The 17,666-nt window shown below is 45.8% G+C and overlaps 1 protein-coding gene across 1 annotated transcript in view; it reads left to right on the top strand.

Annotated features, from left to right (window-relative positions):
* FBXO28 (F-box protein 28) overlaps window positions 1–17,666 on the top strand; it is a 34,538-nt gene that overhangs the window by 9,970 nt on the left and 6,902 nt on the right. Inside the window, exon 2 of the mRNA XM_053308228.1 lies at window positions 12,361–12,470. Within this exon, the coding sequence (XP_053164203.1) occupies window positions 12,361–12,470 (110 nt within the window). The remainder of the gene's footprint in view (window positions 1–12,360; window positions 12,471–17,666) is intronic.

The raw sequence follows: 17,666 nt of genomic DNA, 5'->3' as shown, positions 1-17,666 counted from the left end.
CATAAGACTAGCCCTGCTGGATCAGGCCCAAGGCAGTGGCTCACCAGATGCCTCTGGGAAGCCCAAGGGCAGGAACTGCGGAGCTGAAGGCATGCCCTCTCTCCTGCTGTTTCTTCCCTGCAACTGGTATTCAGAGGCATCTTGCCACTGAGGCTGGAGGTGGCCTATAGCCCTCCATGACTAGTAGCCATTGATAGATCAGACCTCCATGAAGTTATCTAATACTCTCTCAAAGCCATCCAGGCTGTTGACTGTCACCACATCTTGTGTCACAACTATTTGTTTGGGCCACAACAAATAGTTGAATTTGCTACAGCAGTTTGATCCAATATTATACTAGCATTATTCCATAAAATATATATTTGTATTTAGGCTTTTATGCATTTTGAAGATGATGATTCTTATATTATAAGAAAATTCACTATTGATTTTTGGAATATGATGGATTTAGTGTTTAATTCTGCAGCTGCCTCTGAGATAGAACTACAGCTCAGAATGGCACTTCTTGGAGAGTAATACAACTGTTTTCTCAGCATCTTGGGTTTCACATTTTTGCCAACCAGAATCAGAGAGATACATCATTACTCGCTAGGTTCCATTCCTCACCTACTACCGTGAGTAAAAAGGCATTGTGCCTATGGAAAATGGGACTGGGATCCTGGAACACATCAAAAAAATGTGAAAAACCCTAAAAGTAATTACTGTACTGTGCTAACATAAGAACAGCCCTGCTGGATCAGGCCCAAGGCCCATCTAGTCCAGCATCCTGTTTCTCACAGTGGCCCACCAGATGCCGCTGGAAGCCACAGACAGGAGTTGAGGGCATGCCCTCTCTCCTGCCATTACTCCCCTGCAACTGGTACTCAGAGGCACCCTGCCCTTGATGCTGGAGGTGGCCCACAGCCCTCCGACTAGTAGCCATTGATAGACCTCTTCTCCATGAAGTCATCCAAACCCCTCTTAAAGCCATCCAGGTTGTTGGCTGTCACCACATCCTGTGGCAGAGTTCCACAAGTGGATCACGCGTTGTGTGAAAAAGTACTTCCATTTGTTGGTTCTAGACCTCCTGGCAATTAATTTCATGGAGTGACCCCTGGTTCTAGTGTTGTGTGAGAGGGAAAAGAATCTCTCTCTCTCCACTTTCTCCACACCATGCATGATTTTATAGACCTCTATCATGTCTCCCCACAGTCGTCTTTTCTAAACTAAAAAGCCCCAGGTGTTGTAGTCTTGCCTCATAAGAAAGGTGCTCTAGGCCCCTGATCATCTTGGTTGCCCTCTTCTGTACCTTCTCCAGTTCAACAATGTCCTTTTTAAGATGTGGTGACCAGAATTGTACGCAGTACTCCAAGTGTGGTTGCACCATAGTTTTGTATAAGGGCATTATAATGTTAGCCGTTTTATTTTCAATCCCCTTTCTAATGATCACTAGCATGGAATTAGCCTTTTTCACAGCTGCTGCACATTGAGTCGACACTTTCAACGAGCTGTCCACCACAACCCCAAGATCCCTCTCCTGGTCCGTCACCGACAGCTCGGATCCCATCAGCATATACTTGTCCCAATGTGCATCACTTTACACTTGCTAACATTGAACCTCATTTGCCGAACATTGAACCTCATTTGCCATTTTGTTGTCCACTCCCCCAGTTTGGAGAGATCCTTTTGGAGCTGCTCACAATCCGTTTGGGATTTCACTACCCGGAAGAGTTTGGTATCATCTGCAAATTTGGCCACCTTGCTGCTTACCCCTGCTTCTAGATCATTTATGAATAAATGAAAAAGCACCGGTCCCAGTACAGATTCCTGCTCCGCAGGATCTCCTTGTAATTACTGTACTATGCTCCACGGGGTCTCCTCTGGGGGTCTCATTTGAGGTCTCCCCAAACCTGCAAAATGTTCCCTAAAACTGAAAAATCGTGTGTGTGTTGGGGGGTTCTTTTTGCGAAAGAGCCACAAAATGGCTCAGTTTCTTAAAATGGCAGCTGGAAATGACCTCCGGGGTTATTTCCAGCCACCCCCAAAACTGCAGAAAAGTGAGTCTTATCCCTTTGCGTGCCGTTACCCCTCGTGAATGTCAAGGCCAGGTATCATTCACCTGACCACAGATACACGAAACGGCAGATCATGGATCCACTGATAACTAGGTTTGCCTGTACACATATTATTCCAAATGTGGGTGCACCACAGATTTCTAGAACCGCTTTATGATCCCTTCTGTTTTATTTTTAGCATTGTTCCTAATAAATGTCAACTCTGCTCCCCCCCCTTCCTGCAGCTGCAGCACAAGGATCTCATCTTCAGTGAGCTTTTGGCTGTGACCCCAAAATCTCTTTCCTAGTTGACTTTAGCAAGGGTGCTGTTTTGGGAGATCATGCCTTTGGACCACATGTGATTATCTCTTATGAGTAATATGTTATTGGCTGAACACAACAAATAGTCTTGAAGCATACTTCTTGATTGGGCAATGTATTCTTGAGTACATCCAAGTCTGGGCTTTGGAGCTTTACTGTGAATCTTGCCCCACCCACAAAATTGTGTCCCTGGACTCTAGCAAACGTTTTTTGTCTCAACATATACAGTACCACTTTACATGTATTTACATTCAGTGCATCTGCCATCTTGTTACTTATCTACCCACTTCGGAAAGAGCTTTTTGGTGACCTTCAGTTTGCTTCAGTTTCCTTCCTGCAATGTTGGGTACCAGTCTGCTAACTTGGGTGCCTGTTTGTTCACTTCTATTTTAATTTTTTTTAATAAAGTAAAATAATACATTTATGAATACATATTTTACCTCAACTCCATCTCCTTTCCTGTCCCCTGCCTCCCCTGCATTGACTTAGGGCAGGGATCTGTCCTTTTGTGCTATGTGAAGTGGTGCTATGCATGCTGATGGTGCTTTATAAACAATAACATTTGGCATGTCTCAATACAGATCAGTATTGTTTTTCTCCAAGCTGGACTTTTGCTGTGGTTGCAGTACTCAGCTTTGTCACTAGAGGTCAGCCTACTCCTATGACTTGCTACTGAAATGTGCCCAAGGAATTCTGCTTACATTTTGAGGTAGGGAGGGTAGATGAGTTTGCATGATTACTTAGTGATATCTTGTCATTCCAATACATCTTTTCCCCCTGATAGGATGGGGAGGAAGGAGTAGCTGTCATCTTTAGTTATCCTTGACCATTTTTGCAGCCTGGAAGCTATGGATTTCCAGCTTATATCTTAGAAGCATCGGATTTTAGTGTTAGAAACATAGGAAGCTGCCTTCTACCGAGTCAGACTATTGGTCCATCTAGCTCAGTATTGTCTATACAGACTGGCAGCAGTTTCTTCAAGGTTGCAGATAGGAATCTCTTTCAGTCCTATCTGGAGATGCTAGGGAGGGAACTCGGAGCCTTCTGCATGCAGGTGCTCTTCCCAAAGCAGCCTCATCCCCTAAGGGGAATCTCTTACAGTACTCACACATGTAGTCTCATTCAAATGCAAACCAGGGTGGATCCTTCTTAGCAATGGGGAGAATTCATTCTTGTTCCCACAAGACCAAGTCTCCTCAGTAGATGTCCCTTCAAGATCCCTTCCCACCTGAAAGGAGTCTTGGGGGTCTTCTAGTCCAACTCACTGCTTAGTGCAGGGAACTGCTACACCATCTCTGACCAAGGGCTGTCCAGCCTCTGTTTGAAAGACGATAATAAATAATACTAAATAGTTGTAGTAGAGCCCATCACTGCATGAGATAGACTGTTCCACCGTTGAGCAGTTTTTACAGTTAGGAACTTCTTCCTGATGTCTGCCTAAATCTGCTTCCTTGTAACTTGAACACATTGATTCTAATTCTGCTTTCCAGAGCAACAGAGAACAATATCCGCTCCCTCAGATATTTGAAGATGGCTATCATATCTCCTCTGTCTTCTTTTCTTCAGGCTAAACATACCCAGGTCTCTCAACCATTCCTCCACATGTCCTGGGGACTTGTCCTGAGGAAATTGTACCAATAACAGCAGTGTGGCTATGGCAAGGCACTCTTAGAAGTATCTTGATAAGACTCTCCTGTACTTGAGAAATCGGCTTAACTGCTTTTGGCTGTGCTGCTGAGCTGTGTATTTGGGGGCAAGCCAGCAAGACTGGAAAAAGTTTCTGAGTGCCAAAGTAAATTTGTGGGAGCCAGGCATTATAGATGTGCAGGAGGGGGGAAATGCCAAACTTCATAGGTAGTATCAGTAGCATTACATTTCTTGATACCTGAATGTCCTAAATAACCTAATAAAAATATTTTTAACCTTGCAGTAGCAGCAGAAAAAGATTCTGCTGGAGGTTGGTTTGTGACATTCACGTATAGCTGGCTTTCTGCCTCCCTCTGGTTTATGTGGGTTAGATTTGGGATGGCACATTGCAGCTTCACTTAATTAGAGATTTGGAGACAACTGAGATGATACAGTACATATTTGGCAGAAAGCATTGTGTGTTATAAAGCATACTACATTGATACATAAAGATCTAAATCGAATTAAGATTCTAAATTATTTGGGTTGTATCCAAGTGAGTCTCCTCTTGGGCTCTCCTCCTTCCTTTATGCCCCTTGAACATCCACTCCTGGGGGCCCTCCAGAACAGTGGCTGATCAAGGAAGGACTGGTACAGTGAGAGGAGCAGGCTCATAGCACTTGCCAACTAACTGCACTGGGGAAGGGTCAATTTGTGATGACTTTCCCTTCCCCAGGAAGGCCCCTATGCCACTAAAAAATATGTTTTGAGGGCTGCACAGCTCTCGGGAACATATTTTCAGGTACAGTGGTGTACAAGTGCTCCTTTGTTCTATGTCAGCCAGGATAGGGTGTGGTGAGTGGGGGGCAGTGGAAGGAATCGGCAGAAATTGGGTGTGCCTTGTGTTAGCAGAAGTGCCTTCTGCTCATGCAAAGCCCCTTTAGATACTGCAGTCTCTTGTACTAGTGCATACGTCTTCAGATCGATGATGTAACCAGTCTCAGAACTATCCGGTTTGCTACTTCAGGAAAAATTAGGAAAGGGGTAAATAAATCTGTACAGACAATAGGTAAAGCTATCAGTATCTTTGGAACACTGTAATTCTTTATTCTTTTTTTCCTGATTAAAAAACACATGCTTAAAATGCACTGGGGTTTTGTATTAAAAATATTTTCTGCACTTAACAGCTCCTCCCTGCCTTCCCCCAACAGTCCATTTTTGGTACTGCCCCCCTTTCTTTTCTTGAACTTCAGAAAAAAATAATATTAAGGGGTGTGTGTACTTATACATGTCTTTCCAGTATGTTATGATTACGCAATGGAAAGTTCCAGTAGAACTGCCCATTAATTTGTGTACCATCCCCCAGTGATCTCAGCAAGAGCTGCTCAAGAGCACAGAACTTCACAATAGCTAATGTGCTTTCCCTGCTGCCTTTCTGAGAAGCTTGCTGCTCTCTTTGAGAGAACTGGTGATTGGAATTCCACAGTTGCTCTCACCAGACTAGTTGCTTACACAACTTGGGGCATATTTGTACAGTTTCACTCTTTGTAACAGTACAGTTGGTTTACTCTGCAGAAGCCTTTTGAGTACTTGATGTTTTTCCTCGGTTGTAGATAGCAGAATGGAGCCAAAGGCTTCGTTCCTGCTTGCAGAAAACTTGCTTGTCTCCTCGGGATTTCTCCCGAATCTTTCTGGTACTGCTGTGTATTGTTAGCGTTTCTGTAGGATAAACACAACCAGTTTCACCAGATAGGTGTGGTATTATAAACCTTTGATAATCTCTGCTTTCTTCTTAATCTTCTCGGGTTTTTCTGCATTCTTTAAAAATCTCACCAATATGGAAAACAGCACTCCAGCTGCCTCCCAACTGGTGCCTGTTAGGTGTGGTGTTGCAGCAGTTTTGTATCGCTGATCACTGAGGTAGGAAGTCATTTCTGTGCTAGCATTCTAGCGTCCAAAAGAAAATGGAGAGGACATCACAAGGATGCAATAAATGACCATCCTCGGACCAGAGACCTACTTAGACCTGTGTAGTCTCGTCCTGTGTGACCAATTCTCTTTTCAGGAAGCAGACTTTCCCAAGCCTTCCACCTGGGGTCCTTTAATGAAAGATGTTAGGAATGCTCTAACTCAAGGATTTGCAAACTTGGGTCCTCAGATGATGATGAGAGCCAGCGTGGTGTAGTGGTTAGAGTGCTGGACTAGGACTGGGGAGACCCGAGCTCAAATCCCCATTCAGCCATGATACTTGCTGGGTGACTCTGGGCCAGTCACTTCTCTCTCAGCCTAACCTACTTCACAGGGTTGTTGTGAAAGAGAAACTCAAGTATGTAGTACACTGCTCTGGGCTCCTTGGAGGAAGAGCAGGATATAAATGTAAAAGTAATAATAATGATGATGGAATACAGCTCCTATCAGCCAAAGGCCAGTGTGGTTGGGGGTAATGGGAGTTGTCAACATCATCAGTAGTCACAAGTTTAGGAACCCCTGCTCTAGCTGGTTTTTTAATCTACTGAACTGTGTGCATGTGGTAGCTTTTTAATTTTAGTAGTCAGTGAATAAAAATACTATTCCTGAAAGCATGTGGGACTCTTGTAGTTGGTATACTCCTTTCAGTGATGAATTGCTGGAAGAATTCCTCATGAGATAATGGGCTTTGATCTTTTGCTTGGAGAAGGATTGGTTTTGACATGCACCTTCAGTATTTCGACTCGAATGGAGCAAAGATTTCCAGTCATTCTGTTTGCTGACAGCTAACAATAAGCTAATGTTTAAGCTTTTTTGGATTTGGATTCATTAGCTGATTAGGTTACTTTGTTTTCTCTATCTTCTCCAGAAAAGAGGCTTCCATACAAGTTGAAACTATTTTGAATTGAATTTTGAGCCATAGTGCTGAAATAACTAAAGAATGAGATAAATGTAAAAGCAAAACACTTTTGGGCAGGATCCAGACTAAGTTAGACATAAGAACAGCCCTGCTGGATCAGGCCCACGGTCCATCCAGTCCAGCATCCTTTTTTTACACAGTGGCCCACCAGATGCCTCTGAGAAGCCCACAAGCAAGAGGTGAGGACATGCCCTCTCTCCTGCTGTTGCTCCCCTGCAACTGGTATTTAGAGGTATCTTGCCTCTGAGGTTGGAGGTGGCCTGTAGACACCAGACTAGTAGCCATTGATAGACCTGTCCTTGAATTTGTCTAATCCGCTTTTAAAGCCATCCAAGCTGGTGGCAATCACCACATCCCATGGAAGAGAATTCCATAAATTAATTAGGCACTGTGTGAAAAAAGTACTTCCTCTTGTTGGTCCTAAATTTCCCAGCCTTCAATTTCAGGGGATGACCTTGGTTCTGGTGTTGTGAGAGAGGGAGAAAAAAACTTCTTTGTTCACTTTCTCTGCTCCATGCACAATTTTATACATCTCTGTCCTAAGTAAAACACCCCAGATGTTGTAGCCTTGCCTCTTAAGGAAGGTGCTCCAGGCCCCTGATCATCTTGATTACCCTCTTCTGTACCTTTTCCAGTTCTGAAAGGTCCTCCTTAAAATACGGTGACCAGAACTGCACGCAGTACTCAAAATGTTTGTATAAAGGCATAATATTAGCATTTTTATTTTCACTCCACTTCCTAATGAATCCCTAGCATGGAATTTGCCTTTTTCACAGCTGCCACACACTGAGTTGACATATTCAATGAGCTGTCCACCACGACCCCAAGATCTCTCTCCAGCTGTCATGTGTTACCATTGGCCCTACTCCTGGTTCTATTCTGTCCCCTTCTACTTTATCTGAAGTGTTGGCACCCTCACATCTTAGGGGATTTCCCCCCCTTCTTTTTTGCTGAACCTGATACCACCCAGTTCCTGTTAACAATCTCCCAGGCGTCAAATTAAGGCTCTGCAACCTTTTTGATTTTAAGTGCCTGCAGTCTGGTTCCATCTTGGTTCAGGTGGAGCCCATCCCATTTGTACAGGCTTCACTTGCCCCAAAATGTATCCCGGTGCCTAACAAATCTAAAGCCCTCCTCCTGGCACCACCGTCTCATCCACGCATTGAGACCCTTCAGCTGTGCCTGTCTTGCTGGCCCTGCACATAGAACAGGAAGCATTGCAGAGAATGCTACCCTGGGGTCCTGGAGTTCAATATGCTACCTATCAGCCTAAAATTGGCTTCCAGGGCCTCATGGCTGCATTTCCTAACATCATTGGTGCCGACTTGCACCACGGCAGCTGACTCCTCCCCAGTACTGCCTAACAGCCTATATAGATGCTGTACAACATCCACAACCTTCGCACCAGGCAGGCAAGTTGCTGTGTGGTCTACATGCGGGCCACAAACCCATCTCTCTATGTCCCTAACAATTCAATCACCCACTACTAGGAGGCCCCCAATCCCCAGAGGAGTATCCTTTGTGTGAGAAAATATGGGTGCATCACTCGAGGAAGTGGTCCTTCTAAGGGAGCATTCCTCTCTTCCTCAGACTGATGTCCTCCTTCCCTGAGACCTTCATTCTCCATGACAGCAAAGGGGCTGTCAGCCTGAGAGTGGGGTGCCTCCATTACTTCCCTGAGGGTCTCACCCACATACCTCTCTTGCATCCCTGAGCTTCTCCAGGTCAGCCACCTTGTCTTCAAGGGAACGAACTTGTTCCCTGAGAGCCAGGAGCTCTTTGCACTGAGTGCACACCCAGGACTTCTGCCCCACAGGCAGATAGTCATACATGCAACACTCAGTGCAATACATTGGGAAGCACCCCCTCTCCTGCTGACATTCTACCTTATAACTGTTTTTATTGGCTATATTATATATTGATTGATTGATTAAGTGCCGTCAAGTCGGTGTTGACTCTTGGCAACCACATAGATAAGATTTTCTCCATGATGATCTGTCTTCAACTTGGCCTTTAAGGTCTCTCAGTGGTGCATTCATTGCTGTCGTAATCTAGTACATCCACCTTGCTGCTGGCCATCCTCTGATTCTCTTTCCTTCAACTTTTCCCAGCTTTATGGACTTCTCTAGGGAGCTGGATATTTGCATAATGTGACCAAAGTATGATAGTTTGAGCCTGGTCATTTATGCCTCAAATGAAATTTAGAATATAAAGAGCTCGTCTAGTTGAAAGCTAAGTCTTAGCTGCAGTTATCAGCTAAGTAAAGGTTGTAAGTTCTGTCTTCCAAGAAAATTATGAAAATTGGGTAGTACTCACTTTCTCATGTTGAGTGTCCCCTTTGTGATAAACATGAGCCGCTTTGATATCTGTTTGCAAACCTCCTCTGGTCTGACCCTTGTTTTCAAGAGCTGTTTACAAACTGAGGCACCTCAAGAATGTGGTCCCTCCCACAAGCTGTGTGGCTCACCTGGAGCTAATTCACCACCCAAACACACTGCTCTGTCAAAAACACAAACTTCTGGGCACCCAGAAATCAAACCCTAGAAAAGATTAGCCCTAACAAACTTAGCTTGTCTGTTTTCCCCTTGTTCTCTTGATTGATTGGTTTTCCTTGTTGGTGTCGTCTTAAGGAGAGAGAAAAAGTTTGCTACCTCCTCTATCAGAAACTGCTATGAATTGTCTCAAAAATAGCTTGCCATGCAACATGGAGGAGTGCTGTTTGGAAAAAACAAGCCCCAAGTTCCCTAATTACATGTTGTTGAATCTCTTGTCTGGCTTTTGTAAACTAGCATTTTTTGAGCATTGTGATATTAGAGCAACTTTCTTAAGGTCAGCTATCAGTCATTGTAGTAAATCACAGAACTTGAATTTCATAAAGCACAAAGGCAGTTGTTCAACCCAGTTGTATATTTCCATAATCTTCAGAAATACGAAGAATAAATTAGTGGCAGTCTGTTGAAAGTACAAGTCATTTGTGAGTCACTTATTCGTTAATTCCTCAAATTTGTACACTACCCTAAACTTTCATGTCTGGGCGGTTAACAGCATAAAACAGCTTAAAAACATATCCAAAAAACTTAAAACAATTTAAAAATAAACCAGAGATTAAAACCTTAAAAAATTTTTAGGAAGCTGAGAAAGCTTACTGATAAAATGTATATAATCTTGTAACTGGGCCAGTTTCTGGCCCCAAATTGGGTGTTGCAAATCATCTTCTAAAATGTTTGCTTTTGGTTGCCTGAAAGTGGGTTTAATGAAATCTCAGCTTGTGGAGATTCTACCTTTACCACAAAGCAAGCCTGCACAACTCAAATGACCTGGTGGGCCGAAACTGACCGTGACATGGCTCATGGGGACCGAGGTAAATTTTTAGGGTGCTGATTATCAAAGTGACACTAAATATCAATCAATCAATTAATTAAATCAAATTAAAGTGAAATTAATTAAAATGAATTTAATCAAAATTTAACTTTTGAAGTTCTGGCAGGGCAAGAGTAATTTCAATTAAAATAAAATGAATTGAATTAAAAATTCTAATAAAATAAATTCAATCTGTATGAAATACATAACAATAAAATGCATTGTTCTTCCTTTCCACCTCTGCCAAATCATCACACTTAACACGGAGCACTTTTAAGGGGAAAAAATTAAAGAAATTTTTCTCTTAATTTTTGATAAGGTTACGCTTTGATCCTTCACCACACAGACTTTTATGAGGGAAAGAGAAAAGTGAGACGGGGATAGAAAGGGCAGGCTTGGCTTGAGAGAGAGAAAGACAGTTTTAAAAGAAACGGTTGGAAATAGCTACCCCACCGCACATGGCGTGCATTACGGAGAGCTTCTTCAGAACCAGGAAATCACTAATTGCTTCCGAGATAAGAACAGGGGATTCAAGAATGCAACTTGGCCCTTTCTGCCTTTGTTGGCCAAACACTTACCGCACACGTGGCGTGGCTGGGCTGCTGCAAATGTTCTGGGGTGCTGCAGCAGCGGCTGACCTCAAAGGTGTTGTGGGAATTGAGGCTGATGTCCATGAAGGCCAGAGGGGGAGCCCAAGCAAGGAAGAGCCCTGGTTGGGGAAGCCAGGCTCTCCGCTTCCTCAGAAGCCGGCGAAGAAGGGCTCCCCGAGGAAGAGGAGGAAGGTGAAGGCAACATGGCAGGAGCGGTGGCCGCGGTGGCCCCGGTCAAACTGCAGGTCTTCAGCGGCTCCTCGAGAGCCACCACGCTGCCCCCCCCCCCGCCCTGGGCCCCCAGCAGGAAAAAGGCGCAGCCTCCGTTGTGGAGCTTCTCTTCCCTGTGCTCCAGAGCTGGCGGCCCAGGCAGGTCCTGGGAGCTCGGCAGGTTTTCCTGAAGTGGTGGGAGCAACAGGAAGCCGCCTCTTGCCAAGTAACGCTGCAGGTGGGCCCCGGTACCCTGTCGGCTCCCATCCTGCTCGCTGTCCTTCTCTGATGCCGCCTCCTCCTTCTCCTGGCCCAAGGGAAGCAAGGCTGCCCCAGCTAATGAGCAAGGCAAGAGGTGTGCGCACATGTGCCCAGGCAGGGGACACGCGCTAGACTTGCACCCGCCTCGCTCTCGCTGGCCTGCTGGGAGCCAGAGATTGGGGAGGGGGTGGGAAAGGGAGCAAAGGAAAAGGAAAGGCTCCTCCACCCCTGGGGAAAGCCACGCAGGCGCTCCTCAGCCACACGGCGGCTAGAGTTGGAATTTTTAAAAAAAATCATGGAGCTTCGCAGCAGGGAGAATGACCCAGTGGGCCAGAAAAAAGGCCTCACGGGCCGTATCAGCCCGCGGGCCGTATGTTGTGCAGGCCTGCCTCAAAGTAAAGAAGTTATTTGCAGTTCATTTGTCTCTTGCCTTATGTCTCTTGCTCTTTTGTTGTCTCTGTTTTCCCTCAGTTTAATGTGTTTGTGTATATTGCCCTGTTGTACCTCTGAAACTGCAAAAACACCACAGATGAGGAGAGGTGGATTTTTAGGAGGTTTTATTTGCTCACAGAACTGTTGTGAGGACAAATGGTATAAAGGTTTTAAATGCACTGAAGAATCTGTATAAATAACTTGATTTGCACTTGGGTGTATGACTTGTAGTTTCCTCATAGCTTTGACGGTCCTATTCTTTCTGCGATAGAAATAATTCATGCTCTGTATGTTGGAAATATCGGCTTACTTGAAGGCAGATTTAGGCAAGAAACTAATGGTGACCTGAGGCTTTTTCTTGAACTGCAGCTAAAATTATGGGTGATGAGACAACAAGGTTTAAATGACTTGGACTCTGGAATAAATGATTGGAAAGGGCAAAGTGTGCTGTCTTTCCCTCTCAGTTGAAGTTTAGCCACAATTAGAAGTCTGCAACACAGCCTTGTAATGGTTTATATAAGCTGGTTATTATTTATTATTTATTCAGTTTTTATACCACCCTTCCAGAAAGAAGGGCGGTTAATAGAGTCTGTAGCTTTTTAACTACATCTGAAGCTTTGAATGTGTTCTTTCTGTATAGGTTTGTAAGCGAATGGACTTGGTCTGCCAGAGAATGCTGAATCAGGGATTTCTGAAAGTGGAAAGGTACCACAACTTGTGCCAGAAACAGGTTAAAGCACAGCTTCCAAGGTATGTCACTCACCACAGCTGAAGGTCAGAAATAATAAGCCGTAAAAGCTCTTGTGTACACAGACTTGAAATGGAAAACATATTTGCAACAGCTTGTGGGAAAGTACTTTTAAATTGTTGTTTTCTAAAGTAAAGGATCCCAGTTGTCTTATCCCTGAAGGATTCTTGCCAGTGGTGAAGCCTCAGCAAATAGAGCAGCATGGAGGACAGGGCCAGGTTGCAGATGCAGCACTTTGCATCCTGTGTGCATCTTGTCACTGCCATATGCCAGTCCACCCCTGGAATGGTTCTGAGGGTGCGGGGGCATTTTTGTCTCCTCTGCTTATGGCTTCTCTTGCCCTTGGCACTCAAATGGCAGTGTGCCAACAATGATATGCTGTACTCATGCTGTATGTGGTTGTGATTAGGAATGTCACTGAATTCCTAAAATGTTTGATGTGACTCAGGGTTCCAGACCCCCTCACACTCCCCAGCAGTTAAGATATTACATAATTTTGATATTTCTATTGATTCTGCATTCCTTATATTCTTGGAGAAATAATACATAAATACATTATCATGCCAGCTAGCTGGATAGGAAATACTTAGAAAAATATGTATTTAAATGTGTATATATTTTGATGATGATGGAAGGGGCAAGAAATTCAGAGATTTTTTAATGGAAGAAATTGGAAATTAAAGGGAAAATGGGTGAACTGTGGACAGAAAAGTCCATCCGTTGCTAGCTGTGATGATAGGCTGTGATACTATCTATCATTTTATGTAATGATAGATACTTTTAGGCCATAGCAAGCCATATCACAGTAAGGTAGCAATGTGTATGTAGAGACACTATAGCAGCGGTTCACAGCCTGTAGGCCTCCTGATGTTGCTGAACTACAACTCCCATCAACCTCAGCCATGATGAATTGTGGGGGAGGATGATGCGAGTTGTAGTTGAGAAACTTCTGGAGGATCACAGGTTTGGAACGCCTGCACTATAGAATTGCAGAGTTAGAGAGGGGTGTTTAGGTAATCTACTTGATGCAGGAAATTCAGAACTAGAATATCCCCAATATGCAGCTGTCCAGCCTCTGCTTGAAGAACTCCAGTTAGGAAGAGCCCACTATTTCCCTAGATCCTTGGTTTATTGTCTTGCCATTAAGAAGTTTTTCATAATGTTCAGCCAAACTCTAATCTCCTGTAACTTAAGCCTGTTGGGTCTAGTCCTGCCCTCTGGGGAAGCAAGAAACCAAGTCTTTGCCCCCTTTTATGTGACAGCTCTTCAGGTATTTGAAAAGTACTATCACGTCCCCCCTTTGCCTTTTGTTCTTCAGACTAAACCTAGTAGTTCCTTCAGCATTTTTCATAGGATTTGTTTCCCAGACTTGTGACCACCTTCACTGTCCTCATCTGAACCCTTTCTGATTTGTTTACAGTCTCCTTGGTGTGGTGCCCAGAACATGACACAAGCATCCAGGATGAGGTTTGTCTAATGGACAACTTCTCATGACTTAGAAACTGTGTTTTCTTATTAGTGCAGCCTAATGCAACTGCAACACACTGCTGACTCTGGTGAAGCTTGTGATCAGCTACAATCCCAATATCCTTTTCACATGCACTACTGCCCAACTAGTTATCTCCCTTCCTATACCTGTGCTTTTCTTTTTGGCTAAGTGCAGAACTTTGCTTTAGTCTCCAATGCTCTCCATTGGTTTTAGGTTTCAGCCCGGTTTCCCCTTCTTGTTGAGGTCACTTTGAATTTTTATTCCTGTCTTTTCAGGTGTTAACTATAATTCCTAGTTTTGGGTCCTCTGCAGACCTGATGAGGATTCCCCAGGGGTGACATTCCCCTCGTCATCATTCATGATGATGCGGTGGTTCAAGCAGCAAGTGCACCATGGGGCAGGGAGTGTGGGCAGCCCGTCCATTGCTGCGGGCATCACTCCACCTGCCAGCTTCCACTGCCCTACCACCTCTGTGCTGCCACTGCTCTAGCCCCTGCGTCCTTCAGCGGCCCAGATACTGCTCTCTTTCCCCCTTGCTGCCAGGTGTGGTGCAACACTGCCACTTGCCCACCACAAGACAGTGTAGTGTGCAACGAGGCCCTGGCAGCTTTGTGCATTGGCCCCTCTTCCTCACCGCTGAGATAGTGCCCTCATGCTTGCTTTCACTCCCTGTGTTTCTTCACTCCATGCATCAAACTGGTCCAGGAGTGGGGCCAGTGAGGGTGGGCAGAGAGCAGCTCATTATCATGAATGGCCAACTATTTTCTTTGCTCCGTCATTTTTTATCAGTGACTTAAATGAAGGAGAGCACTGAGCCCAGAACAGAGCCCTAAGCCACCCTATTTGAAACATTCCTCTGGTTTCATGGGGAGCCACTGAAGAGTATTTTTTGAGTACAGTTTTCCAATCAGTTGTGAATCCACCTGACACTATTACCATCCAGCCTGCATTTCACAGTTTGCTAACCAAATCGCAATGGAGTATTTGCTGTAAAATAAATATAAATTGCATCCACCGGATTCCCACTATCCATGAAGCTAGTAACCCAACCAGAAAGAGATGAGTTTGCCAGGAGTTATTTTTGAGAAATCCATGCTGAGAGTATATATGGTAAGCAAATGGATGCTGAGCAAGAATCTATATGTACTAGCTGGGCCGGGCACAGAGAATCTGTGCCGCCAGCCCACCCACTGCCCCTCCCACCACACTGGCATGCTCAGCTTTCTGGCTGGCCACCTGGCCACTCCCCCATCCCGCCGCCTGCTTCTCTCCCCTCCCCACACACACACTTTCTGGCCGGCCAGAAAGCCGGCCCACCACCTCCTCTTCCTGGAGGCTAGGCTGGCCCACCACTTTCTCCTGCCTCCTCCTCCCAGTGGGTGGCCGGCCCAGGCCGGCCGCCGCAGCCTCCTCTGGCCAATGGGTGGCCAGGCCAAGGCCAGACTGGCCCGCTGCCACCTCTTCCCAGCAGGTGGCCATGCTGGGCCACCGCCACCACCTCCAATCTCCTCCTCCTGGTGGGGGCCGGGCCAGGCTGGCCAGCCCGCTGCTGCCTCCTCTGGCAGCCAGGCCGGCCCGCCACCACCTCCCAGCAGCCAGGCCAGGCTGGCCCGCCACTGCCTCCTCTGGCTGACCAGTGGCCAGGGCCGGGCCAGCCCGCCACCGCCTCCTCTGGCCAACTGGTGGCCGGCCCACTGCTGTCGCCATTGTCTCCCTTCCCCGCCGCTGTCCCTAGGTAGCTGCTCTCGCATGAGCTGCCATGCATGGGATTAGTGACTGGTCTGTTTAAGAGAATTAAACATATAGAGATTGTCCTAAATGTACCCGTTGCTAATCCCATGTGTGGCAGCTCTCACGAGAGCAGCTGCCTGGGGGATAGCAACGGGGATGGGGAGACAATGGTGGTGGCAGCCAGTCGGCAGGAGGAAGCAGCGGTGGTGGGTTGACCCAGCCTGCCTCCTCCTCCTGCCCGCTCTCAGCAGCCGGCCCGGCCCCTGCTCCTCCTAGCGGTTGGGCCAGCCACCAGGACTGGGCGGGGGGAGGAGGTGGGCTGGCCCAGGCCTGCTGCCAGGAATGGGCAGGAGGAGGTGGTGGGCCGCCAGCCAGAAAGCGCGGCGGGGGGAGAGAAGTGGGCTGGGCTGCCAGAAAGCACGGTGGTGGGGTGGAAGCGGCCGGTCAGGCAGAAAGCCGGGCATGCCGGCAGTTGGGGGGGGGGGGGACAGCGATGGTGGGAGGGCTGGCCGGAAGCACAGATGCTCTGCGCCAGTCCAGCTAGTATAGATATAAATTTCAGTAGTGCCCAACTCCGCTGGTACTGTCTGTAATGGAACATATGCTGAAAGTTCGTGCTTTGTTTTCTTTTCAAAATCTAAGGCCAGGATCTTGATTAGGGTGGTATAAGACAGTGTTGTTAAATGTTTTTGGAGTCATGGACTGGTACATTTTTGTGCGCTTTTTCTCGGACTAGTGGTTAGTAAAGGGGTAGCCCCCACCTGCCCCCCAAAAAACAATTTCAAGCCGGAGAGGCACTGCTGCTGGGAGCTCTCCAGAACTCATTTCTAGGCAGGCAGCCCTCGCTGCTGGGATAACACTCATTATGCTTCCTCGAAATGGATGTTAGAAATGAGCTCCGGAGAACTGCCAGCAGTGGTGACTCCTACCAGCTCGAAATTATTTTGTGGGGGGATTAATTCTTCATGAACCAGCACGGACCGGCACTAAACTCCTCACGGACCAGCACTGGTCCATGGACCAGTGGTTGAGAAACACTGGTATAAGAGACAGCAGCCTCTTCAGCCTCATGAGATGATGCTCCAGATAATCCCCAGAATTTTGGAGGGTGGGAAGTGTTGCTGCTGCTGGATTGGTGGAAGACTGAATAGCTCCAGTGTGTACTCAAAGTGCAGCACTTTGGATCTTGACTTTACTTATTGCAGATTATCATTCTGTATCTTGGTTTCTGGCTTCCCAGCACAGAAGATGATAGAGGTGGTTTAAGATGGTACTTGCTGTCTTCCGTTTTTGTGTGTCTGTATTTTTAAAATTGCTGCCTGGTTTAATTAGAAGCGCTCTTAGACTAAATAGACCTTTTAATAGGCTTTAATCAATTAACTTACCAGTTAAATTGACTACATGTTGCAGTCATTCTACAAATAGTCATAGCATATGAAAGCAAAATTGGCTTCTAAGGCAGATGTTGTTTTTCAGATGAATTGACAGCAGTTTCTAGTGCTTCACTTTCAACACTTGTATCTGGCCTGTTTTGCTAACATAGTTTAAGTGACGATGTCTCTGTGTGTCCAGAATCTTATGCTGCATCATAAAATACCAAACTGCTGCTTACTCTGTTCAGGTAATGCTTGAATGGCTATGGAGGCATGCTGTTTCCTACAGCAGCCACCAGGATTTTGAATATGATCTGCTCTATATTGACAAATTAAATTAACTTCTCTTGTTGGTGAGAACGTATGTGCTGAAGAAACTTCAGAGCATTGGATCCCTCTTCTGGAGATAGATATCAGAACGCAGTGCAGATGAGCATTATGGTAGGTTCAGGTGTTGAGCCTGTTGGAGACTGAGAAGTCAGAAAATACCTAATAAGAATGTTGGCTCAGTGGAAGATAACTTTCTTAGATTCTGCTTTATTTTTATTTTGGACATGCGTGCATTTTCTTGAGCAGAGCCTTTTGAGAGGGCAGGAGAAGACTCC

Source organism: Hemicordylus capensis, chromosome 1 (genome assembly GCF_027244095.1).
Source record: "Hemicordylus capensis ecotype Gifberg chromosome 1, rHemCap1.1.pri, whole genome shotgun sequence".
Classification (NCBI taxonomy): domain Eukaryota; kingdom Metazoa; phylum Chordata; class Lepidosauria; order Squamata; family Cordylidae; genus Hemicordylus; species Hemicordylus capensis.
The sequence above is the reverse complement of the archived record's forward strand: the minus strand, read 5'-3'. Positions and strand labels throughout refer to the sequence as shown.